Raw genomic sequence first — 21,024 nt, forward strand, 5'->3', positions numbered from 1 at the left:
TAGTTTTGTGTGGTTCTGTGAGATTGGAGAAGAATGGGCAAACTGATAGGAGGTCTTAGTGAGGTTCAGCATCTGAAACACCCAGTAGTTACAACCAAGTTGTGTGGAATTTCATCTCTGAACTCAGAATACATTGAACCCTAAAGCAGATGGTTCAAACCACACTGCATCAAACTCCTGTCACTATCGCTAAGGACAGAAAACAGACTACAATTTGTACAGGCTTAATATTGCTGATCAATAGAAGATTGGAAAAATGTCACAAAGTCTGATTAATCTGTATTTCAGTTGCAACGTTTACATTGTTGGGTCAGAATTTAGTGACCTAAAGGGATGAAGGCATCCTCCTTGTGTCACTTTAAACTGTTGGTGATGGAAATGTGTTTTGCACACTGTGGGCCGCTAGTAGCATTCTTTAAATGCCACTACCTACTTAACATTGTTGCTAAAACATGTCCTTCATTTTATGACAAATTATAGAGTACTCATCACCATCTACTTCCAGCAGAGGTAAACGGGGCAAAGCTTGAATCATTCAAACTTGTTTTTGAACATAATGCATTTGGCCATTGTCACCAGATCTAATTGCAATGAAACTCCTTTGGTATGCAGTAAAATGTGAGATCTGCATCATGGATGTGCAGCTGAAAAATCTATTGCAGATGCATGAAACCTTTATGTCAATTTGGACCAAATTCCTTGAATGTTTGACACCTTTTTTAGTCATTGTTGGCATGAATTAGGGCACTTAGCAAGGCAAAAGATGGAGCAACCTGGTATTAATAAGATGTCCCTATTAATGTGGCCAGTGAGTGTATTTTAGTAATGTATGATGTCGACTGCAAGGACATATAGAACTATATTATTGTCAGGAGTGTAATGATTCAGATGGTTCACAATATTTGGTTTGCAAAAGTCAATATGAAACTTGTTCTTTTTGGGAAGAACAAAAGAGATCTGAAAGATCTCCCATCTAGTCTTATTGAGAAATTACATCAAATAAATTTAGGTAATAATGTGATGAACTACATTTAGAACTAGGAACGTGTACTAAAGGTAATTCTACATATTCACAAATCTATAACTTGTCAAAAGACGTAAAATTCTAATTGAAATCATTTTTAAATAAATAATTTAGTAAAATCTGGCAGGAAGTTAACAGTGGAAGAAAAAGATGAACCGTCAATGAAACTACTTTATCAGCTTGACAGACTAAATTATAGGAAACTTTAAAAAAAAGAACAAAGTTGTGATTAAGAAGCTTTCCTGGTGGGGAAAAAATATTAAAATTATTATAAATTTATTTAAACTTGTCCACAGGGAATTGTGACCACATGGTAAAAAAACTAAGTCATTTGCTTTTTAAAGCGCCTGAATCACTGCAGCTACAGAATATTGCTCATTGCAGAACAATTCCTCTTTTCTAGGATTCAGGAAATTTTCAATGTTGTTTTATTAACTTGTCATCCACCTCTAACTTGGCAGGTGAAATATTTTTTTCTTAGAATGGAAGCGCATTAGTAGAGAAGGGAGAGAAATTAAGTTTGGAATGAGACTCTTTGATGACTGCAAATAACCACAGTGTGTGTGAAATCAGAGCCAACTTTAACAGATGGGTTTGATGATGCACAGCGGCCAAGATACTGTAGCTGCACAGTTATGTAGAAGATGAATGGACCTTGGACAGTGCATTGATTTTTATTTTTTTAATTTTCCGTTTTTTGTTTAGCAAAATATCTCTTAATGATTCACCAGTTTTTCATTTTTATTTGGGGTATTTCCATTTATGGAGGCAAATGAAGGCCAAATTAATGTCCACCAAAACTGTAATATTAATTTTCCATTCCAACAGTAATCTGGTTTATGTTTTTGAGTAGTTTAAGATGCGAGAGCAAATATTTGCCAGTTTACAACAGACCCACCAGTCTCTAAACTGTTCCAGCTGCACATTCATTTGAAATCTTGGATCTCCACAGCCATTTTACTGATGTTACAAAAAATACATCATCTACTTCAGACTTTAAATGTGCAAATCAGCTACAGCAGTAAATATTTTATTAGACTGTTTATTTCAAATTAGCTTTCAAGAATCAGATGTTGGGGTGATTTTAAATTGAATATTCTAAACAATACATCTCGTGTTGTTTTGGTAATAAAGGTCACACAAAGGGCCATTCTTCACCAGATTAGGACCACCTTACGAGCTCCAGGATCTCCACATCTGCTGGAACATGCTGGATCTTAAAAATAAATAAATAAAATGAAAAACTAGTAAAGGCAAGCATGATCCTATTGTGGTCTTGGTCCCACCACCATGAGTATTGCATCTACACTTTGTTGCCACACAAGTTGAATTTTTCTGTGAAAAGAAGAGGTTTCTGCACCTCCAACACCAGTTTAAACTATTTTGAGGTTTTATTTATTTTTATCAGCTCAACAACTGCATTAGAGAACAGAGAACAGTTCTCTGTCACACTAATATTTTCAGGGCGGGTTTAAAAGCATTAGTTGTTAAATGTTGATACTAGATTGGATCTTTTAGCGTGTGGAACAAGTAGCGCACAGCAGCCGTGATGCCAATAGAATTACAATAAATTACTTGGACAGCTCCCAGTAATTAGGTTGCAGCCTTGGTGCCTCTCTTTTAGATTCTCTAATGAACAATCAACACTGTATGTGCTTCCCAACCAGGACCCGGAAACGCCATCATGATAAGTGACCAGTACCACCACGGCATCAACATTTTGTTCATGTTTGCAGCAGCCTATAAACTTGTGGAAATTAAAATGCACAACATCTTTGATGGGATACACAAAACCTCCAAGACTCCACAGAAAACATCTATAGTCTGACTGATTTTTAATCCCCTGTTGCTGTCGCAGTTTGGTCTGAAGGAGTTCTCAATTACTGAAAGACTTTGACAAAAGTCTGACAATAATAATAAGAAATATTTTTATATATACACGAAGTTTAGGTAATCTAGGACAGAGGTTGGGGTGGGTTTAGGTTGGATTTTATCTTTTTAAAGTGTGTCATGTTAACAATAAAAATATGTATTTGAAGTTGCAGATTAGCTACATACACCAGTCACATAAAACTTACAACTATATTTCTACTTGATTTTCTCCAAAGAGAGACTATGGGTCTTGATATTTTTCTCAGGCACAAAAAAGAGCAACGCAGCAACAGACGGCATGTAATGTTTGATTAGAAGAATGGGTCTGTGCATGCGTGTGTTTATTAATCTATTTATTGGTTATATTTTGTACTTTGTTTCTTTGGTACCGTCTCCCTTCCATTTCTCCCATCCCTCTTCAGATGAGAAAGTTTAAAATGTTTTTTAATCTTTTCTTCCCTTTGTTCTCCATCTGTCTTTGCAGCTGTCACATCTGTTTTTCGGACAAGCGTGTAAAAGAAAAAAGTATAAAACTGGAGATAATCAGAAGTTTTTCTGCAGTAAATTAATTCTTCACCGAATGTTGTGTCTGATTTTGAAATAAATAAGTAGAAAAATGCATTTATCATTTAGCACTTCATTTATTTTTTGTGCAGAGTAAAAAAACAAAAAGAAACATCTGGAACATTTTCATGTTTATTTCAAATTATATCTGAGAGCGGTTACAAAGTGTACACTTTCTGGTGATATGAAGCTGCTGAACAGCTTGCAGTGGCTCCTCAGTCTAAAACAAACACTTTTTTGAGGCTTTCCTCATTTTGCAAACTTCAAGTTTTGCCAGCCAGTGTGACAGTTTCTTGTTCATATGATATTTTCAAAAAATGGTATATTAGGATCTTTCCCTGCACTGCAGTGCTAACATAATCACTACACCTTTTTTAATAACGGAGCATGTTTTAAGCTTATGAAATCCCACAGGGTTGGATGTGCTGTGCTGAACAAAGATTAAATCTGGCTGGTTAGTCATCCCCGTCTATATGAAAATAACAAATACTCAGTGGCTATAGTGCCTTGCAACATTTTTTCTTTTTTTTTTTGCTTATTATAGCAACAAACTTTAATGAATTTTATGTGCTAGACAAACACAAAACACCACATAACTAAGAAGTTGTTGGGAATGGATGCATGGTTTTACATATTTTTTCAAAGATATAGATCTAAAAAGTATGACAAGAATATATATTCAACATACCTCCACTTTACCTATTATGAAAATCCAGTGCCTCCAAAAGCATTCAGAAGTTGCCTAATTAGTAAACAAATACTGTGTGCAATTAGTTCAGAGGATAAATGCAGTTGTTCTTCGTTGGTCTGAGAGGTTTATCAGTGAACAAAAAGCACCTTGAAGATCAAGGAAGGAACTTTAGCACACCTAATTTAAATAAAATCATCTGCTGAAATGGCCCAGTCAAAGTCTACACTATTTCCAATCAGCTTGAGTGAGTTCAGGTATTTCGTAAAGAGGAATGGGTAAAAATCATCTGTTTCTAGATGTTTTGGGATCTAATTGCTGGGATAATATTACAAGTTGTTGAACTTAGGGGGCTAAATACAAATGCCCCGCATATTTTTTGTACTTTAGAAATTTCTCAAACACAAATTTATGTCGAATTCAAGTAAAACCCTACTTTGTAGTTTGTTGTGGCGAGGTAACAAAATATGAAAACATTTAAGAGTTATGAATGTTAAAGATACGCTGTGTCTCATTGCAGTGATATTTATCTAATTATCTGCATCTTAAACTCACGACTTCATCTGCAGGCATAGATGAACGGCAATATGTAAATATAGTTTATTTAGTTTAATTTTTTGAAAAATCCTCTCACCTCCCCTGACTTGCTTATGAAAACCGTGTTGAGTAATTACGCAAAGATGTAACCACAGACTTTCGGCGATGTTGACTAGAGTTTTCGGGGAAAGTGTGTGCAGAGCACCTGGGTGGTCCTTCCATCGTTCTGCTCTGTGCTTTCCTGCATAACAGCAACACCACAGTGACGTGTTACTCTGCTCTAGCCTGGTTTCTCTCACTGCCCACATGCAGCTAAGATCCACTTCAGTTTCCCAGCCCCAACGATAGAAATGGAAAACGCCTGGATCCTTTTATCCACCAAGAGAGTGAGAGAAGAAGGAAATGCAGTTCCGGGATTGTCACTCACGCACTTGCAGCTGCTCTCCTTTTAAAAGTGAAGCCGAGCTTTCAGGCTGAGCTTGATTTTCATCACATCTCAGTGCCCAGACAGCTGTCATATGAATGACATGTTTTACATCCAACACAATTTGTAGGTTTTCATCAGCTTAAAATAACTCATAAAGGCTCTGTTTTTTTTTAAATTTTTTTTATAGATTTCACCTCTGGCATTGTGTTGGGTTGATATGATATTGCATCAGAACTATTCCCGTGGGATTCCAACGCAGAAGAAGAGAGGAACAAAAGCAAAGAAATTACAAAAAAAGAGAGATGTAGAAGCGGGTAGAGAGACTTGAGGAGAGAAAGAAAATCAGAAAGAAAAAGAGAGGAGATTTGTAGGGAGAGAAAGGGCAGTGGGCCAGCAGAGTCAGAGATAAGAGGCTGCAAGAGTGATTGAAATAGGATTAGTGGAGACAGGCGCTGAATCCTGGCCACAGCATCAGTGTTAAACCTGCGCTTCACAGGGACTCCCTCTGTCACATCAAAGCCACCCCAGGCCTGGCGAGCAGAGAGGCGAAGGAGCCTCCAGCAGGGTCGTTCACATCTACACACGCATCTCATATATGATCACCTCGTCCGTCCATATCCAGCATGCCTCCTTCAGCTGGCTGGAGCAGGCTCCTTGCTGCTAGGCCTTTTCATCTCCCTGCAGCATCTTTGTGGTGTCTTTTTTTTTTTTTAGGACAGAAGATAGTGTGCATTGATGAGCCATCTTTAACGTTTAATGAGGCTAGCGGTGATGAGTTGGCATCAACAAGCTACTGTCTCCTGCTTTTGCAGAGTCCAAAGTTTTAATGAGAACTTTTCCCCCAATTTATGCCAAAAGCGCAGAGCTTTTTAACTACTTCCCAGACTGAAAGCACACATTTCTCTAAAGTGTACAGTGAGAGTATACCTTTGTGTGAAGCATTAGAGAAAAAAAATTGTTTGTATCAGTACACCAGACTATCAATGAATTGTTGATTGGATTGTTATATTTTTGACACAAACTTGACTGTTTTTCACTCTTTGCAAGAGTGCACAGCAGTTTGTGTGTCATCATTTCATAACATTTAGTTTTGCTTTTCCTATGAAGACATTGATGGTATTTCTTTGGCCCATGCATACAGTATATCAATTTGATTTGGTGATTCCCTGCGATTTGAATCCAGATGAGAGCCAATTCTTATCTGTGTTACACTTTATTGAAAGCTCATGATTAATGTGCACATATTTTTTCTATAAAGTAGGGTTTCCTTTCTGACCTAATGCAGATTTGAAATATTTTTTAAAAAGTTGTCTATTACCTGCAATGTGAAACCCAATCGCTTTGGTTTCACATTTCTGTCAAACTGTTTCCCACCATGTTTCTCATAATTTCTTTTTGATGTTGAAGTTCTTTTCAAGACTCTCATCATGTGCTAATCTAGCTTATCCTGTCATTTTCACAAGTAAAAATAATTTACTCTTTTATAGAAAATATGAACATTTAATTTAATTTCTTCAGTCATAGAGCACATTTAAAACTGAGCTACCAGTAACAGAAAATGAAAAAAAAAAGTCTAGCACAGTATGAGGAGCTAATAAACAAGAACTGTGTACAGATATCAGCTAAAATGGGAATCTGTTGCAGAGCTTGGTTGTGACTGAATAGGACCTGTTCTTTGCTTTGTAACCTGAACCTAGCCATCAGCTAAAGTTGCCAAAAGAAAACAGAATTGTTTATGAAATTGGACAAATATCAATGAAATATTATCTTTTTTCAGAATTTAGGAGCTGAAACAGTTACATCTCTAGGCAAGACGTCTATAACTCTTTGGTCAGCAAGGTCACACCACCAGGCAATTCAGTCTCCATGGTGACCAGTTGTTGTTGGGTTGTGGTACTTGTTAGGACATTTATTATTGTCGGGTTTTAACTCATATATGCAGCACAGCATCAACATGTAGATTTCAAAGCATGGACGGATTCTAGCAGTCGGTCTTCTAGTGTATCGAGGCTGATTCAGAAATAAACAAACCAATAGCAATATCATCAAAGGTGTTTTATCCATTAAAAAAATCAAATCATTCTTTTCTCGTTTCTCTTTAAAATCTTCTTAAGCAGGTTTCTAGTACTTAATTTGTCGATAATGTTTGTGACATTCTTTACTTGTTTTTAGTTTTAACAGTTTCTCAGTTGCATCTCAGAAAGAGTTTGACTCCCAGTAGTCACTACTCAGGCTCTGATTGTTCTCTAATCAAATGAACACTTCTTGCTCTGTGTTCATTTTGTGTACTTATGCTTGAGAGTATCTCAGTATGATCAAATACTGCACCTTGGGCCTTTTCTGTTGAAGTAGATTATGGATCCCTATAGCTAAAATGGCCTATTTTATCTGCTGAGGGGAGACAATGCGCTGATTGGTGAGTACTCATTGTGTATGCGTGCGAGTTTATTTCTGTGTTGGTGCGTGTACATGCGTGAGCTGGTAGTTTTCCTCTTGGAGCTCATCAGTTCATATCCACCACCCATCCCACCGCAGCATGCAGTAAATAGAGTCTCTGGCACTCGTTGAGAAATGGCACAATTATCCCCTGCTGGTGAAATATGGGCCGGGATGCACCACTGCGTCTTCCCTACAGAAGGGGTGTGCGTGGGTGTGTGTGTGAAGCGCCTGCTCTTTCTCTCTTCATTCATTGTGATGTGCATTCAACACAAAGAACTGCTTGACTCTCACGCCAAATGCGCAAGTGTAATTGTATAAACAGCTGCACACACACACACGCATCCCTACTGAAGGATGTATATTTGTGTGCACAAAAGAAGTTTAGGCACACACTTTCTTTTCACACTCCAAACAATGCAGCATGTTGCACTGTTGAGATGACACAGGAAAATACAATAACTGACTATCATTCAATTCATGTTTCAAAATTTTTGTTGCACACAGAGATCTGGGATAAATATTTATGGGTCTAGAGCTAGTTACATTTTGAAATGTTATCCCCCCTTTATTTGATCTTTAGCAAAAGTAAATGTTATTTTATAGTATTTCAGAGTAAGGAAAAGGGACGTGAACACCATGCAAACCTTTCCGCACATTAGGAGAGCTCTCATGGTTTCTACTAGACCTTAATTAGCTTGTCAGGTCTCTGACTTGTTCACATTTATCCTCAGGAAAGGTCAGCTGATGCAAATCTTTTAAGCTTTGGAGATTCACTTACACATCAAACCTTCACCCAACAATTGGTGGCCAAAGACTCCTTTAAGCAGATTAGTACTGTAACACTAAGAAAATTATTAAATTCAGTTGTTTTTAAATGAACTTTGGACGCTTGTGGAATCTGATTTGGAAACTGAAACTTTCAGGTCCATTAAAACGCCTTGCGAAAGTTTTCACACCCATTAACTTCTTCACTTTTTGTCATCAAAGTACTGCAGAATTGTGACAATTTAAAGAGACATGTTGTGGCCTTTTTTTCAATTCTTGTAAATCATAAGAATTGATTGTTCTTTAGACACTCAAGAATATAACTAAGCTACTTTGGTATGCAATTCATTTTTATATTTGAAAATGTTGCAAACAATTTGGCAACTTTTATACGATTCCCAATAACAGAAATTAAGATCACACCATGTTTTGACAAATGTCGGGTTGGATGATGGAAGATTCTAATCACGTTTTTTACCACGTTTTGAACTTTTTGGTGACCGATCAAGTTAACTTTTTACCTTGTCTGAATTCTAAGAAATAATTGGTTAATGTTGGTCTATATTTTTGAAATAAATTGTCATATATAATTTCCAAAACATTAAGTTGGAATCCATGTAGAAACAAACCACCTGTCAGTGTCGGAACATTTTTGTTTTTGAGCATAAAAGCTGTGACATGTTTCTAAAGTTATACTACAACCAAAAAGTCTGGAAAATGTTATTTTGTTGAACCACCATTATTTAACCACCTTATACTTTGAATTTCATACAAATACATTACATTTACAAAATAATTTTCCGGGCTCCAGTGTAAAGAGGGCTGGATACAAAATTCCTGCAACAATTTTTGCATCACTTTCCTCCCACTTCAACAAATCTGTTGTGGTTGCAACATTATGCAATTTGAATAAGGTCACAAGGCCTGAGCGCTTTTGTGAGATAATTTTTTTATATTTTTTGGTCAGTTTCATATTCTGCTTCATTGGACAGTTTTATATGTAGCTACAGTAGAACATTATCTGTTCAGCTGCTTTGTTAACCGCTGTTGCTTTAAAGATGTTTAAGTAGAGTTGCATTCTGGTTGGCTGTTCGCACTCTCTCAAGCAGTCAGAAGTAGTGTTCACTGGGAGGAAACAGACAGGATTTTACTGAAGGTAATATTGACCGTACCCTCATTTGATTTTAAGAAGTAAAATTATGACGAGCTTTGGCCTTGAGTGTTGTCCTAATCTAATTTTGCATATCACTAATAGAGCTTGACTCATGTCGGTGTTTGAAGTTGCTTACTGGACGTCTACTTTTTTCTCTTTGCTTCCTCAGTGGTTATTAAGGTTTGCTGTCTGATCAAGCAGACTGTTTGCCTGACCTCAAAAATATAAATTGGAAGCAAATTAACTTTAAACAGACAGAAACCTTGAAATAACACTTATAATTCCCTTTTCGTTTGCTCTGTTGCTCGATGTGTTTTACAGCTTTAATATTTAAAGGACATTAGTCTGAATTAAATGTACTCTATACACTATGCAAACACAAAAAAGGCCATTTGCAGCATTTGTGTTCTGTCAGACCTTTTGAAATTGTCCGATGGCTCTCTGAAATGTCAGAGGCTTGCTCAGTCATTTGAAGTCAGTCATACACATAATGCTATTAACCTCGAGTGATTTCTCTTTCCAATGGCTTTTGACATTTGTACAGCTCTGAAAATTGCTTGTTTCTCTTAAATGGCAGATAATATGAAAAATAAGACATGACTGTGACCACAGGTTGATGATCTGAATAAACTGCTCCAACATTTCGGTGTCATGGGGTTCAGAACGCTGACCGCGCTCTCTCTGTCTCTACAGGTATGGAAAAATAGTGTCAACCAAGGCCATTCTCGATAAGAACACTAACCAGTGCAAAGGTAAGTTCTTACTTTCTTTGTTTCATTGAGTATGCTATCAGTCTTTAGGAAGCAATATGTGCTTGTGTATAGATTGAAATTGAGCCAAGGAGTCTGCAAGCTGTAACTCTGTGATTTGGGGAGCCGCTGATTTACCACTGCAAGAATTCATGAAAACCACCTTATCTTGGTTGATGCTACGCTGCTTTACAGGCAGCAGTGGCCCCAGGCCCTCCATTTGTACTTTTTTATTTAATTTTTTTTTTTTTTTTTAAATAACTGGATGTACTTTCTTGAGTAATTTGAGTGCTAACAGGCTGGATGGGACTAGATAAACCTCGGTTAATATTTCTGTCACCCTCATCTTCTTAGTGTCTTTGCTACAGGCTGTACTCGTCTGCAGATAATGCAGTTTACATGTTTTTAGGCAGTTACTTGTTAATGATAAAGATCAGCAAAGATTTAAGCGAAGAAGCTGTAAAATAGTAGGAATTAGAGGAATGAGGAAAAGAAAAATAGCATGGTGTTCGCCTTAAGGTGTCTGGCAGCACTGTTAAAGAGCTATTGAAGTTTCATCAATACTTTTAATTGCTTTTTTGTGGTCTCCCAGTCTCTGAAGCATGGCCTTTCAAGGTGATGCTGTCTCCTTAGCCATACAGCACATTTGACGTTATCCCACCAGGCAATTCTCAGGGTCAAAACTCCAGTATTTAGTGGATAAAATAAAGTTTGATCATCTTGACAGGTCCTGCTCGATAATAAAGACAACACAATGAATGCCTGCTGGTAGGAAAGATCTGTGTGTAGAATTCAGATTAAAGGGGATTATAGTAAAGATCAGTGCTATAACACAAGGTGACAAACCGCTTTGAAATTCTGTGTCTGACAAAACTGAAGAAATGAAATGTTTACAACTCTCAGTGCCCTCCTAACCCGAGTTATGCACAGCACACAATATAAAAAAAAATCAAACTAGTTTAGCACTTTATTGTGTGGGATACAAAATTTGCCATAACTCACCCTCCGGGTATGAAACACTACTGAGATGCCAAGAGGCAAACATAAGCAAGCATATTTTACAAGTGGAAAGAGGGTGGCGGATCGACACAAGACTTGTAGGAAGAGTACAAAAAAATAATGTCATGAAGGATTTGGCAAGCTTGAAAGGAAAATCTCAATTCTTAAATTGAAAAACAATTTTATGTAATGGAAAACTTCACAAAGCAATCTATTTCATTATGTATCCCAAAAATGTCGTTCAAGGTCGAGCTTTATTAGTCAGGAAGAAGACGAAGTTAAAAAACAGTTCTAGTTGCAAAAGCAAATTTAAACGGTTAGCAATGCACTCCTTGGGAGTGAGCCGTGGTCCTGTGCAGCCGGGGTTAGGATCAGATGTGCTAGAGGAAGGACAATCTGAATTATGTTCATTGTATTTTTTTTGTTCATCTCTGTCTTTGTGTCTATTTAGTACATGCTTGTATTTTTTTCCTTTATAGAAATGTGTAAATGTCAAAGTAAAGGCTTGTTTGAAGGAAAGTTTTTCAATTAATATTTTTGAAACGAAAGCAAATTTTCAGATCATCCTGACCTGCTGCACCCTGACAGCTGTTTAAGCATCAATAGTGTCAACTAACCACCATCACACTGTGATCTTTTTCCTCTGTCATTTCTGTCTTATGTTTTTGTAGTTCAAGTGAATGAGTTTTTCTTTGACAATTAAAAATTTACACAAGCTCCTCATAAAGAAGGAACATTTTATGTACTTATTTTTACACACAACATTGGCAGTACTACCAGGGCAGGTCTTGGCACAGCCATCGCACACGTTTTACATACTGTAGCTGCTGTGGGAAAATTTGTTTTTCTCCTAAATTTTCTGAATTTTTACTGAGGTTTTCTTTTTATGTCTTGGTGCTCAGAATTTCTTACCTCATTAGTCACATTATTAGTAACTCAGTGTGCAGTGTATGTTTTGCTTTACATACACTACCTTTTAACTCTTTTTACAGTCATCCATGCACAAAGAATGTTTTTGTAAACATTTTTGTCATATTTGATCTTTTATGGTCTGATAAACTTGAGTAAGAATGGCAATTTTTTCAACCTGTTGTGAGTTTGAAGATGGTATTCTGCATACCTTTGTTGTAACAAATACAGCTACTTTTTTCTTTCTGCCACTTCAAACCAGTCTGCTTACTCTCTTCTGAACTCTTATATCAGCATGGTAGTTTTGTACACACAGCTGTAATAGCTGGATACTTTATCTTTTCCATATAACTCTCTGAAAAAGTTGAGAGATGGTTGTGAGTGAAAACACAAGTAGATAAGTCCTTTCTTAACTATTCAGAGCAGCCTGTCTGGCAACAACAATCATGCTACTTTAAAGTTACATAACTCTCCTTTCGTAACCCATTCTGAAGCCCAGTGTGAACTCTATTAAGTCTTCTTCACCATGTGTAAATTATTTCAGTTGCTGCCATGTAATTGGCTGATTTGCTGTTTGTAACATCAGACGATTAGACGCATTTTCTAATTAGCTGTACCTAATAAAGCTTATTTCCTCTATATGAGCATTTTAAGGTTGTGTTATAGTGGAACCTTTGTGTTTCGCCAGTAAAAAAGGCTATAAAAGAGAAATAAACTGAACAATAAAGATGGAAGAAAGGATACTGGGTGAGATGTTTGGTGGAATCATAGGAGTGGGAGTGTTTCAGAAATAAACAAGTGTCGATGCTTTCTGTTCTTACAGGTCAGTTGTATTCCAAAGCACAAACAAACAAACCATGACAAATACCCACGCACTAACATGAACATGCATTCCTCTTTCCTCTACCATACATCTGTCTGCTACATTTGCCCTTCAGTAGCCATAGAAGTACTGTAAAGCCCTGTTTGAAGTGCCACATCTCAAAACTACACTCCAAGACCATGTAATACAACTCTCCCACGCACTCCAACACAAAGGGCACACTCGCAAAGATTAATCGTACCCCCACACGCACTCCCCATCCATCTGCCCGAGGTGTGTTCTGCTCTTGCAGCAACAGTGGCCATGCAATAGATCTATCACTCTTCCTCCTAACATCCCAGCATGTGAGCCTGTCTACCTGCTCCGGCTGCTCTCCTCCACCGCACCACGCAGGCCCTTCATTGAGCCTCTCTATCTTGCCAGTTCTGACTCACTCGCTCACTGCTGCATTACTTTATTACACACACACACACCCACGCGCCCACACACACAATATCAGTTGCATGTGAACAGTGCATTCCTACTACACACATGTGCTTTGGATGTTTCCCAGTTCAGAAAAAAACAGGAAGTTATGAAAGGGCTTTGGGGCTGTAGAGGGCTGTGGATGAGAGGAACCATTTTGCTCTTAATTTCACACTGTCGCTCTCATGCTCCTCTGCAGCCTTGCACATCTCATCTTTGCCTGTTTTTACCTACTCCCTCTCATTGTCTATCATCTATATATCTGCCCCTGCACTTTTACACATACTTAAAAAAAGATACAACCATGATTTGAGGTTTACATCACAGACAAAGCAGGGGGTCGAAAATGGCAAGGGAAGCAGGAAAAAAGGGATAGATTGCGACAACACAAAAGTGCTCATTTGCCATCCGTGCCCACAAGGGCCCTCTTAAATGGCGGCGTCGGCATTTGAAGTAAAGCAGGGCCGACCAAATGAAGACATTTTATTTTTTTCTGTCGGAGCCTTGAGGCACAGGAAATGACCTCAGCCCTTTGAAGGACCCTTATTTTCCTCCTCCTCCGCCACTGCGAGATAAAAGCGTGGCGTTTCACTGGCTGGCCTGACACTGTGCTGTTACAGGCCCACCACCACTGCAGTGAATAGTGGGGGACAGATGAAATGAGGAGATTTTCTCTTGTTTGCGTGTTCTGTAGTGTGTTGTTCATTTCTTTGCCCAGGAACTTCTTGTCCATTTTATACGAGGATGCTAAACACTCTCAAGGGCTCTACATAAAAGTGCATCTTGAAGGAATTATTGTTACATTTGCTCTGCGACATATTGACAGTCTGTAAAATTCTGATCAGTATGTTGAGAAACTTTAATGCTTGAGTGGATACTATGACACAAATTTATATGTTTTCAAATCAAAAAGTTATTGCATGGTGTTTTCTTTCCCCTCGTTTGGGATATTGATCCAGCATGGTCTTATTTGAAAGTACATGCTGCCTCTTTACTTCGCCTTAAAAGGCTGTGAGGAGTTTGACTGTTGAAGCTTGAAGACCTCCTGCCTCACCCAAGGATCAATCTGATGGAGAAATACAGACAAAGTCACATTCTGTAAAACAGATTTATTGCTGCATAAGTGGGTAGCCTCAGTAAAGTATTCCATGACTGGACATGAGGACTATTGATGAATGAGGTGAAGTTCTCCAATATGGCCTGTTTCTCATTGTCATGTCCATGCATATCCGTGGTGGGTGTGGGGGGCTTAGAATACTTTTTGCATCCGTTATTGGTTTCTCATTAGAGGGCCAAGATATAAACATTTGTCTATGTTGGACACTGTGCCGGCGCAATTAAGGATTCTCTTTGCCGCCCTCTCTGCCCTTTGAAAGTGAATTATGTGCAGATGAGAATCTCGACTGAAGTGTGGCCAACACACAGACCTTTTCCAAGAGGCTGTGCACTCTCAGAGCCATTTCAGAGAAAGGCGAGATCAGCCAAAGGAGGAAGGGAAAGTAAGTGTGTGCTGTTTCCTGCTTGCATTGTGAATTAATGACTCTAATTAGCAATAGCTGAGAGATAATCACATTGATCTGGGCAGATTCAGTGTGCAGAACCTTACTGGATAACACTAACAGCCTTTGTTAACATCTTCTAATCACACGTACACACAGGAACCCACCATAAGCGCCTCCCCCAGTTTCTGCTCTATCTCTGTCTCCATTCTTGTAAGGTTCAAGCTGGCCATTCACCAAGTAGATATCCGAATGGCTAAGCTTGTCATAAATAGACGAAGCCTGGCTATGAGCAGCACATTCCTTGAGTTCTGACCTTTTGTACTCCATCCACTTCCTGTGCTGTTTTCACATGCAGTGTAGTTGTCTCCTCTTTTTGTGGATTTCTAATTCATCTTGTCAGAAGTAGGGGCAGTGGTGAGGTGAAATCAAAAAGAGCAAGCGTTTTCACACAATTAGAAAATTGGAGAATCTGTTGGGGAATCTTACATTTTGAAATTTGTATCAATAGAAACATGTTTAAAATATCACTGTTGACACTTTTGGTAGCTGTAATTTCTTCGGTCCACTAGCTCATGGGATTTAATTGATTTCCATTTTTGGTTTTGGAAATCACCAAATCACAACAAATACCGTGTCAAGGGACTTTACAAGACAATCAGGTACACAATTTATATCGAGTTATATTAAACCCTTTTCATCTCATATTAATCCAATACAAACCAGTCATTTTGTCAAATTCAGACCCAGTTCAGTAAAATCCAAACCAATCCAAATTATACTATAACACAAAGTCAGTTCACCATCATTTTTGTCATTCAGTAAAAAGCTGAGGTGGGAAATTGTGACTAAAGTAAAAAAGATAAAGGGTTTAAATTTGAGTAAGACTCGAGGTTTGATAAACAAAGCCTCTCATGTAATCAGGGATTAAGGTAAGCCAGTAAGTGTAGATCATTTGAGTAACTCTAATGTATGTAATGGATGGCCATTGTGGTAAGGTTTTCTGTGATGGCAATTAAAAGGAGCTAACCACTTCTTCCAAGTTTGTATTTTAAATTAATGTAACAAATGAGCAAGTATTAAGACTGTGTGCATAAAAATTAGGGAAGTTTTTTTTGTGAAGAATAATTGATTAATGAACAACTGCAGTGCTATCAGTCGATCCTAAACATCATTAAACTTAGACTTCAATGTCTAAAAAAGTTTGAGGTGTTGGATTTCTTTGGAGAACAACTATATATTAACATTTATTGTGCTACTATTAATTTGAAAAATTATTATCCTGCTAAATTACCATCTCATATGCTTAATTTTGCATGTGACAATATAATCTACACAAAATGTACAAATAAATATTGACATTCTAAAACAAAATCTTGACCAAATATTTACTGATTTTCTTTTTAGCGACACAAGCCTTACATTCTGGCAGTCTATCAGTTGCCTAATCTTTTGTCTATCAACTTTTTGTGTAACCTCAGCCAATTCCTGTGTTTTAAATTAAGTTTAGGAATTATAATTTTAATGTAAACCATCCATCAATTCTGTATTTTAGGCCGACCAGATGAATCTGATGTGACAATATTATCTTAATCTGTAGAGACTGAAAACTTTAGTACAATTTGGCCTCATTATATCTCTGACTTGACTTAACTCTGACTTGGACAAAGTACTTGTGAACAGATTTTGTTAACAGTTATGTCTAAGAAAGTCTAAGTTCTGCAGATTGCATCATGACTTTGCAGAAATCCCCCTTCCTAAGGAACAATGTGGCAACAGTGGATAGAAAAAATCAACCCAGTTGATTATAAAGAAGTCTTCAAAATAATATTACATTTTAAACAAATTTCACAAAATGTCTTGGCAAACACCAGTGAGCGGTGAGGAGGTGTATCTACAGTAATTTCTTATCTTTAACCTAAGCCATAAAATGCAAGAGAAACACTGTATAAGATACAACTCTCCACCTAACTGCCATGGCTTTCACCCTCTGCACATCCCCTGACTAATGATCATACCCTTGATTAGTTAAGGGTGGCATAAATCATAACTCCAATGAATAGGAATTCTAGCTGTGGGCGGCAGAGCAGTTTCTCATGAATGACTAACAGATGCAAGACCTAAAAAATGAGCTGCATATTCATTTGGATCCAGCGGATGATTCGTCTTTGTCCAGATTCTAAAGTTTACTTCTACTTGGAGATTTTCTCCATGATCCAATCCAACAGGCTATTCTGTGATCTGGCTTTGTTCATATATTTAGTTTGTCATCTCATCTTTTTAGCTTGGTATTGGACTGGGCATGATTATATTATATATTAAACTGATGCTGAAGTAAGGATCATATGGTGCTGCGGGAGACAGAACCATGCCTGAATGCAAAACGTAGTAGTCTCTAGGTACAGGTGGAATAAAGAAGAAGTTATTTTAAGACATTCCATATGTGAAGTGAAAGAGAAGTATGAAAGAGGAGCTGTACTTGCTCTTTGTGTAAAAATCTGTATACTATGAAACTTTCCCATCAGTGAGGAGCTATGCAGTCATGTTTTAATTCAAATCTGAATGTGTGCAAAGGTTTGGATGTACTTGCACTGGGTAGCTACAGACTGTTATGTACCCAATGTGGTTGCACAAGTTTGTATGTTGTCATCTAGATGTTTTGTACTTTTACATTAGTGTATATTGCATAAATGTTGGCTTTCTGTGCATTATTGGATGTTTGAGAATGTGTAGATGTTCTTGTTTTTGCCACGGGTCACCTTTTAACAAGCTCTTGACAAATAATAAGCCCACTTCTCAAACCTTCTCGACTGCTCTTGACAGGTTGCACCGAACACATCAGTGTTTTTGGAATTATCTTACCAAGCTTAGAGGCACTCATAATAAAGCAATATCTTGCTGCAATTCAACAAATTGCTCTTATTTTTCTCCTAAGGTTATCTGTGTTGTCTATAGCTCAAAGATTAGGAGATAAAATAATTAATTTTAATGTAATATGGCAATGCTGATTATGTACGTTTTTGAATGAAGACATCATGGATGGCAATATAGCTTGTAGCATCTTTTCTTATAAATATATTCAGTGAAAACAGTCGTTTAACTGGTATCCCGATTTTATATTCGGAAATCTTCAAAATGCCATATGGTGCAATGCTGTAGCTAATGAGTGTGAACAGATATCAGCTAATTAAGGAATGATAATAAGACAGAACAAAAGAGAAACAATAAAGGAAATGGAGAAAACAGATGAAAGTCGCTCTGACAGAGTAAGGAAATGTTTGTCACTATGATTTCTATTGTGTTCAGTAAAGAGGGAAAACTATAATGTGACTCACTTGTCTAAATTTATATAAAAACAACTGTCAAATAACAAAAATAGTTCAAAATTATGATAAAAGAAAGTTGAGTGTAATCTTTAAATGGCATAATTTCATTTAAAAATTCTCCTATTCAGCATCTGTTTCCACAAGTTTTCCTACAACTTGATTTTGAATTTTGCTGTACTTCTAAACCAGAATACCTTTTTGTTGTATTACCCTAAACTTAACCGATGTCACGTGTTAAAGTGGTCAGGTGGAATTATTTATCAGTGTTTGGTGGCTTAGTGTCAGTTGTTTTTCCCTCCTCTGCCTAAAATTCTGGCTTTATCACAGAAAAAACTGTAGCTTTCAGGGGCAGAGAAGAAAACCATGTTGATCATTAGCAGAACTTCATAGGAATCAATTCTAACCAATCAACGTTTGTGAGTGCCTCCATGAAAAGGTGTGAGCAGCAGTGACGTGCGGTCAGGGGAGGCAGGTGAGGCTCTGCCTCACCTGTAATCATGGAAAATAATAATGATAAAATCATTTATATTGCTATTTTCACCCTGGTTTGTGGTTTGTACTATACCTATTTTTCATTTAATTTAAAAAAGTTCAGATTACTTTTACTTCAAAATCGCTGATTTTCTGCATTTTCCCATTCAAACGCTCGGAAGCGAAGCTGGTGAGGCAGCAGCGAGCTGAGCCTCACCTGGGATTGCGCAACCTCTCGCTAACTGCACTGGCTGCCATTCTGAGAGCATGTTCCTCCTGTCTGTACGTCGCCAATAAAATGGCTAAAAAACATTTAATGTATGAACTGATTTTCCATAATTTAGCTTATATATATAATGTACAGTGTTTTTTTTTTGTCACCAACTGTGTGCGTAAGGTGTTTCATGTGCTGAAGAGCGATCAGAAACGAGGTGAGGCAGGCAGTTCTCTTGCCTCATGGCAGGGGGCGCTCATGATCCCAGACATTGTGACTCCACAACTGCAGAGTAAGATACTGTAAGCGAGCTAGCCATGGAGCTAGCCATACAGTAAAGTCAAGTGCAGCGATATATTTATAGTTTTCTCCTCTTACCACAGCAATTAAATAATAATCGCAAAATAATACTAAAACAATACTACTGCAACAGACTGAATGTTCTGCTTTTTGCGTGGGAAATATTTGAGTGTTTTTTATTGTGGCGTTGTTGTCAGTTGCTATGGCAACGAGTCTGCGCGTAGCTGCGCTGATACAGAGAGCGACAAAGACGTGGTTTTGAGTTGTACTTTAACGGTTTTCCCTTCGCTGCGGAGCACAGCACGAAAGGAATAATATCTACATGTCCAAGTTTGATTGAGTGAACGGAAATAGTCTTTTTGCCCTCCAGCGTTGTCCACATGCGCGTAATTTCCTTACATAAACAACATGCAGGGGGTCTATATTTGTAAATCTGATTAAGTCAGTGCCTCACCAGCTATGAACCTCACCGCACGTCCCTGGTGAGCAGCTCCTGTTGGTAACCATTGAGAACTTAAAATAAATGCTGGTCAAAAAACTGTTCTAAAAAATCAGCTGTTTAATTTTATGAATTATGCAGGAAATAAAGCATCTGTATGGATAGATATAATTTGTAAAGTTCCTCTGCACTGTGCTCCTCTTTAAAAAGAATTACAAGAAAGGGAGGATCGGCATTCTTGAATTGCGCTGCTCCTGGTGACATGTTGGAGTAGTTGGGTTATTCAAATGTATTCGTTTTCTTGACTTTTGTTCATAATTTTTGGTTCAGGCATTGAATGGTTGGACAGTTATTTCCGCTGGTATTTGATGCTGTGCACTTGGAAGGATTTTGCTCTCATTACTTCAATTTTAGACCGTTTTATTATGTGCAACCTTGTCAACAAGGTATTGTTTTTAAAACTGAGAGCGACTGATTAAGATATTACAAGCACCAATAAAACCTGAGCTATGATTTTTTTTTAAATCCAGAAAAATTGAAAAAGGTTTGTGGATACATAGTAGGATCAAAGAACAGAGAGAGAATGAAATTCAAACCATCTACATCATGATGGGTACGTTCATATCCCCAACTCCAACATCCCTCTGCTTGGCTTTCTAATCATACAGCCAGACAGAAATGTAATGCAATGCGTCAAATGCAAATGAGGGGGATTAGCATTGCTCGCCAACAACTAATGGTGTCATTCATGACATGTTATTGTAGAATATAGTCTCTGCACCTGGAAATTGAGCTGTTAGTATGTCATGAAAGCCATGATACTGTCATACAGCAACGGTCTTCAGATTGATTGCAATACTGGCTGCTTTCACAGATCCTTTCTGCCTACAGCACTTCATCCACAAAAACCTGGAGGATAGGAGTTATGACAACATCAAATTTCCCTTTGGGATAAAATAATATATTAGAATTTGAATTTAATTGAATTGAACATATTTTTTTTAGAAAACAATGAATTGCCACTGAGGTGGTCCTCTGGCTAGGGAAAGCACCACTGTCTCTTTGCTGTGTTTCTATAGAACCACTAAAGAGCTTGCTCTCACGCTGCTTTTGGTGGGGAAAAAAAATCCTCATTATTTCCCAACACAACTAAAATACCTCCATGGTTGTGGTCAGGGTACAGCTGCAACATTGTGAAATAAACTGCTGTAAGTGGAAAAAGAAAAAAGTTAACTCCGGCAATAATTGTTAAAGAAGTGATGCTTTCTGAGAAACTCTTAGCCAGTTTGGTTATTAGATTAATTGATTGTGGGTGGCTGTGACTCAAGAGGTAGAGCAGGGTCATCATATAATTAGAAGCC

At 37.6% G+C, this 21,024-nt stretch overlaps 1 protein-coding gene across 7 annotated transcripts in view; it reads left to right on the plus strand.

The window, feature by feature from the left end:
* The window catches only part of rbms3 (RNA binding motif, single stranded interacting protein), a 324,043-nt gene that overhangs the window by 136,833 nt on the left and 166,186 nt on the right, over positions 1-21,024 (plus strand). For all 7 annotated transcript variants that reach the window (XM_028035462.1, XM_028035463.1, XM_028035464.1 and 4 more), the window contains one exon: positions 10,163-10,221. In XM_028035462.1, the coding sequence (XP_027891263.1) occupies positions 10,163-10,221 (59 nt within the window). The remainder of the gene's footprint in view (positions 1-10,162; positions 10,222-21,024) is intronic.

The sequence above is a fragment of the Xiphophorus couchianus genome, chromosome 13 (genome assembly GCF_001444195.1).
Source record: "Xiphophorus couchianus chromosome 13, X_couchianus-1.0, whole genome shotgun sequence".
In the NCBI taxonomy this organism is placed as follows: domain Eukaryota; kingdom Metazoa; phylum Chordata; class Actinopteri; order Cyprinodontiformes; family Poeciliidae; genus Xiphophorus; species Xiphophorus couchianus.